General features: G+C 33.1%; 1 protein-coding gene across 1 annotated transcript; it reads left to right on the top strand.

The window, feature by feature from the left end:
- The first annotated feature begins 339 nt into the window (after window positions 1-339).
- On the top strand, window positions 340-5544 carry LOC149620981 (uncharacterized). The gene is made up of 2 exons (XM_089853983.1): window positions 340-616; window positions 1503-5544. The coding sequence occupies exon 2, from the start codon at window positions 1526-1528 to the stop codon at window positions 5135-5137; it is 3612 nt and encodes a 1203-aa protein (XP_089710109.1). The 5' UTR covers window positions 340-616; window positions 1503-1525; the 3' UTR covers window positions 5138-5544.
- Window positions 5545-5809: the final 265 nt, after the last annotated feature.

The raw sequence follows: 5809 nt of genomic DNA, 5'->3' as shown, positions 1-5809 counted from the left end.
TGAAATATATCGCATGCACGGGCCTTGCCAGATATAGGAGGCGATGATAATCTCTCTCTTTGCACGAGAGGTTTATCTTTAATATTTAAATAAATATAATTATTTTTAATTATTTTAATCTTCAATAATTAACATTAATAATAGTTAAATCGTTTAAAATAAAGTTATACCTATTATCATCTCAAACTTTGCTAATATTGACGTTTAAAGTGAAGGGTACCCCTCTTGCCCACTTTCTTCAAATTTTGGGGTATATATACGAATTCGTTTCCATTATAATAGTAAGGAAAAAGCGCAATTGCGAAAACCTTTGGTGGCGATCCGACCTTAGGGCAAGGTTACTCTAGAAAAATACACTATTAGGTTGGAGCATTCCCGCTTCTTTAAAAACAGCAAAATCCTGGTTTTACGAAGGGGGGGTGGATAGACTTCATTTCCCGATTTATGACGTCAAACGTGGGCAAGCAACAAGAGTCGCGTTCTCTTTCCCTCTCTCCCCGAGTCCCCGGAGCTGAAGCTTTATTTTTCGTTTGGCCGAGGGTTGAAGAGTCGAACGGTTGCCGACAAGACAAGGCCCGCCATTTGTGTATGGTTTTTTTTTTTTAATTTCTCAGCGGTAAGTTCATTTTATGTTTCAAATATACCATTATTAAAATAGTTCAGTCGATATTTAAACAAACTAAGGTTATCGAGAATGTTTATAATCCGAAGAGGGGGTTATAATGTACTCTGCTGATAGGGTAGACAAAACCGTAAGAATTGCCCCTGCTCTTCCAAACTTAATAAATCATATACCAAATGAAAGCTTACGCTTCCTCTATTCATTGCACACCATTATAGTGAGCGCAAACAATAATTAACATTAAAAAACTAATTATATATATAGCAGTGCCAAAGGCTTTGCCGGGACTCGCTGTGATGATACGCGCAGCGGCGCCGCACTTAACCAAACCAAACCAAACCTAACCTTTGTGTAAATTATGTAAAAATAAAATAATTTACGCGGAATGAATTTTGTTAAAATTAGTAAAAAATTACCTTAAATCATAAATTTTAGGTTAGGTTTGAGGAAGGCGTAAGCTTTCATTTGGTATATGATTTATTAAGTTTGGAAGAGCAGGGGCTATTCTTGAATTTTGCCACTGGAATTTAAATGAGCGGCTAAATGTGCACCGTTTTGTTATTATCAAGTTAAATCAACTGAATAAATTTCCCCCTTTTCCAAAATTGTATGTTTTACTTCAATATATTGCTACATTTTCTAAATAATTGCTAGTTAGCTTGTTTATTGCCACCTTTTTCAAAATATTGTTATTTTAGTTTCTATCTATCCTAAAAAGAGGCGCACTTTTAGCTACTCGTGAATTTAACAGCAGAATGTACAGTATAATCTATCTTTAATGCACGATCAAGTAAACGCAAACAGTTTATGTTATTTCTTTCTTTTGATAATATCAGGTAATATAGTAATTTAATTAATTTATTTATTTATTTTTGCAAAGGTGACTGTGATAAAACTATTATTATGCCTGGAATGTGCTGCTGCGTGCCAGGATGTAAAAATGGAATTGCAAAAACGAAAAGTAAAGGCGTATCTTATCATTGTTTTCCAAAGGATGAAAATGTTCAAAATCTTTGGCTCCTAAAATGTTCGTGTTCAGTTTCAAATTTCAAAACTCAAAGAATCTGTTCAGATCATTTCACTGCCGATGATTATGAAGACAATAGGCTTAAAGCTGAACTTCTCAAAATTAAAACCCGCAAGTATTTAAAGAAAACAGCGGTTCCTAGTCAAAATATGCCAGAATGTCAATCCATAATGGAAACAAATTCTGACAAAACTCTGTCACGCAACCAATTCCAACCAATAACTGAGCAATTCCACTCATTTTGTAATATAAATAGCCAAACTAAAGTAAAGAACAATCAATCCAGTCGTATTAGAATTCCTAGTTTTACTGAAACTAATGAAGATGCTAATATTATCACGACAAAAGAAGTTCCTAATGTTATCACGACCAAAGAAGTTCCTAATGTTATCACGACCAAAGAAGTTACTAATAGTATCACTACCAACACAGTTCCTAATGTTATCACGACCAAAGAAGTTCCTAATATTGTCATCACCAACACAGTTCCTAGTAGTAACATAGAGAATGAATTTTCTGATATTTTGAATTGTAACCAAGGTTTTGGTGCTTTGAATAATGATAAATCTATGCTTACTTGTAAACCTAACAACTCACATATCAATGATTCTGAGTTATCGTCTAAATTGAACAGTTTGATCACCGATTCTCATTTATTCAGTCTAAATAACCTGAAGAACTTAACAAGTGATACAAGTTTTTCAAACCTGAATAACTCAAAAGATGATGCTAGTTTTTCTTCAAGCCTGAATAACTCAAAAGATGATGCGAGTTTTTCTTCAAACCTGAATAACTCCAGAGATGATGCGAGTTTTTCTTCAAACCTGAATAACTCCAGAGATGATGCTAGTTTTTCTTCAAACCTGAATAACTCCAGAGATGATGCTAGTTTTTCTTCAAGCCTGAATAACTCAAAAGATGATGCGAGTTTTTCTTCAAACCTGAATAACTCCAGAGATGATGCTAGTTTTTCTTCAAACCTGAATAACTCCAGAGATGATGCTAGTTTTTCTTCAAACCTGAATAACTCAAGAGATGATGCGAGTTTTTCTTCATACCTAAATAACTCAAGAGATGATATAAGTATATTTTCAAGCGTGAACACGTCAACGGCTGATACGAGTATCTCTTCAACCGTTAACACCTCAACGGCTGATACAAGTGTATCTGCAAACCCAAGTAACTCTGCTATCAATAAGAAACCGACTGATAATGAATTAGAGACCTTTAACACAACAGCAAGGTGGAAGCAAATGGAGCTCAATCTCAAGGAAGCATTAGAAAAACAGCAAAAACTTGGAACTCGTTGCAAAGCATATGAAAAGTCTTATAGCCGTTTAAAAAAGCAGCTAATCAAATCTAAGAACAAAAACTCTGTTTTAACAACCCGTACAGCAATTCAAAGAATTTCCAGCGCTAATTTGAAAAAAGATGTGAAACGACTTAACAAAGAAAAATCAAAATTCGAAAATCTCTATCACCAAAGCCAATCTATTTTACACCGAATTTTCTCCAAGAGTCAAATAAAGATGCTAAGTGGGAAGAAAAAAGTCTACTGGAGTAACGAAGATTTAGCTAACGCGTTCACTCTTCGTTACCTTAGTAAAAGAGCGTATATATACATTAGGGAAAAAAGAGGTATACCATTGCCACATTTAGCAACGCTAAAAAGATACGCTTCAAAATTGGATCTCAGTAGTGGTATCCTCACTGACCTGATAAATCTTATGGCTGTAAGAGCTAAAAGTTTGCCACAATTAGAAAAGCTTATTGTGATAACCTTTGATGAAGTCAAAATACGTTCAGTTTTTGAATATGATTCCAGGCACGATCAGATATTGGGTAGATATAACCAACTTCAAGTAATTATGGCTAGAAGTCTTTTTTCAACATGGAAGCAACCCATTTATTTGGGGTTCGATCAAAAAATGACAAAAGCAATACTATTTGAAGTTACAACTGAACTACATAAAGCAGGTTTTAATGTTGTTGCTTGCGTTAATGATATGGGGGGCGGAAACATTAGTTTGTGGAACTCCCTCGGGATCTCTGTGCATAAGATATGGTTTCAAAATCCAGCTAGTCCTAACGATGCAATTTTTGTATTTGCTGATGCACCGCATCTGCTCAAATTAATTAGAAATTGGTTAATTGATACTGGGTTCCTTATTGACCAAAGAAATATTGACATTCAGCCAGTTATTGCTCTTTTGAGATTAGACTGCAATGAATTAAAATCATGTCCAAAGCTTACTAAACATCACGTTGACTGTGTTAAAACAGAAAGGCAAAATGTAAGAGCCGCAGCTGAGCTGCTGTCTCACTCTGTTTCCGCAGCTATAAGAAGACTAGGAAATTCCAAAAAACTACAGTCTTATTTAGATCTGGCTAATTTCATTGACACAGTCGATTGCTGGTTTGATATTTTCAACAGTTACAAGAAAACCGATAAAAAAGAAATGAAATGCGGCTTTGGAATACACATTCAAAAGCAGTCAAAAGCTTTAGAGAAAATGATGAAAATGGTAAACTCAATGAGATGTGTTGGCAAGTCCCAAAACGCCCTTCAAATGTTCCAAAAAGGAATAATTATATCTATAAATTCCTTAATCAACCTTTATCATGAATTAAGAAGAAAATACGACATCAAATATTTGCTCACCCACCGTTTGAACCAAGATTGCTTGGAAAATTTTTTCTCACAGTTGAGAACCCGTGGAGGTCTCGATGACCACCCAACGCCTTTGAATGCCATTTACAGAGTGCGAATGATAATGTTGGGAAAAAATCCAGGGGTTGTTCAAGGGAACTCTAACACGGTTTCTCAAGGAGCGGAAGAATATTTCATTACAGATATTTTAAAAAATGCTTTTGACGATAAAGATCTTAATGAAATAAACGATGACTGGGAAGTTGCCAGTGAAATTGATATTCTTGAAACAAGTGAAAATGAGAACTTAAACCCTTGCGCATCACCCCCCAAAAAGAGTATTAAATTGGGTTGCTTACAATCATCAAAACCAAAAGAAATTGGAGAGTTTGAAGAAGGGGGAATGGAATATCTATCTGGTTGGGTAGCTAGGAAATACTATGAGAAATATCCCGATTTAGATCTGAAATGCGAAAGTAATTTTACATTTGAGCACAATTACAGTTTACCATCATGGGTTTCGCAACTGTCTCTTAACCACTTAGTGAAACCAAGTACGGAATTTTTAAATGAAGCTAAGATCTATGAATCTTTTTTTCTTGTGGCACACGAAAATGAAATGGTTAATAAGGGTTTAAGTAATGAAAGGGGAATAGTTCAATCTGTTGTTGAGAAAATCTTGAGAGATGGAGCGTGTTTATATCCCTCTGATGTTATTCATTCATTTATACGAATGAGAACTATCATAAGGATGAACTATTTAAATCAATTACACCAAGAAGAATTAAAAGAAAAAAATAGAGCAAGAGCTAAAAAAATGAAAAAAATATTAACATGAGTTATTTTTCTTATTTTGAAAAACGGGTAAAACAAGTCGATAGAAATGATAAATTACTGTGATTATTTTTCATTTGTATAAGCTACACTTTAAAATTGATAAAAATCTATGTGATGTTCAAAATTGATAAAAATGTATGTGATGTTCAAAATTGATAAAAATGTATGTGATGTTCAAAATTGATAAAAATGTATGTGATGTTCAAAATTGATAAAAATGTATGTGATGTTCAAAATTGATAAAAATGTATGTGATGTTCAAAATTGATAAAAATGTATGTGATGTTCAAAATTGATAAAAATCTATGTGATGATTATAAATTTTTGGTTAAACTCTTAAACGTTTCTATTTTAAGGAAATGACTGTAATTTCAATTTGTTTAAAATTAATAAATAAGTGATTAGTGATACTTGGAACATTCATCTTCCATCTTTGAGAAAAATACCTAATTTTTGAATATTATTATTCCCTTGAACCCTATATTTTTTAACCTGTCCTAAATTATTTAATTAATTATTATTTTAATTAAGTTCCTCTTTTCAAAGTAAAGTACAATTTATATATTTTTTTTGAGATTTTTCTACGTAGTTTAAGCCAACATAGTATTATATTTGAGAATTTTTATTCCTATATTGACCTGTAAAAACACAATTTTCTCCTATAAAATCCTAT

Source organism: Phalangium opilio, unplaced genomic scaffold (assembly GCF_054372755.1).
Source record: "Phalangium opilio isolate 3A_F unplaced genomic scaffold, DU_Popi_V2 ptg000209l_1, whole genome shotgun sequence".
NCBI classification, from domain to species: Eukaryota; Metazoa; Arthropoda; class Arachnida; order Opiliones; family Phalangiidae; genus Phalangium; species Phalangium opilio.
The sequence above is the reverse complement of the archived record's forward strand: the minus strand, read 5'-3'. Positions and strand labels throughout refer to the sequence as shown.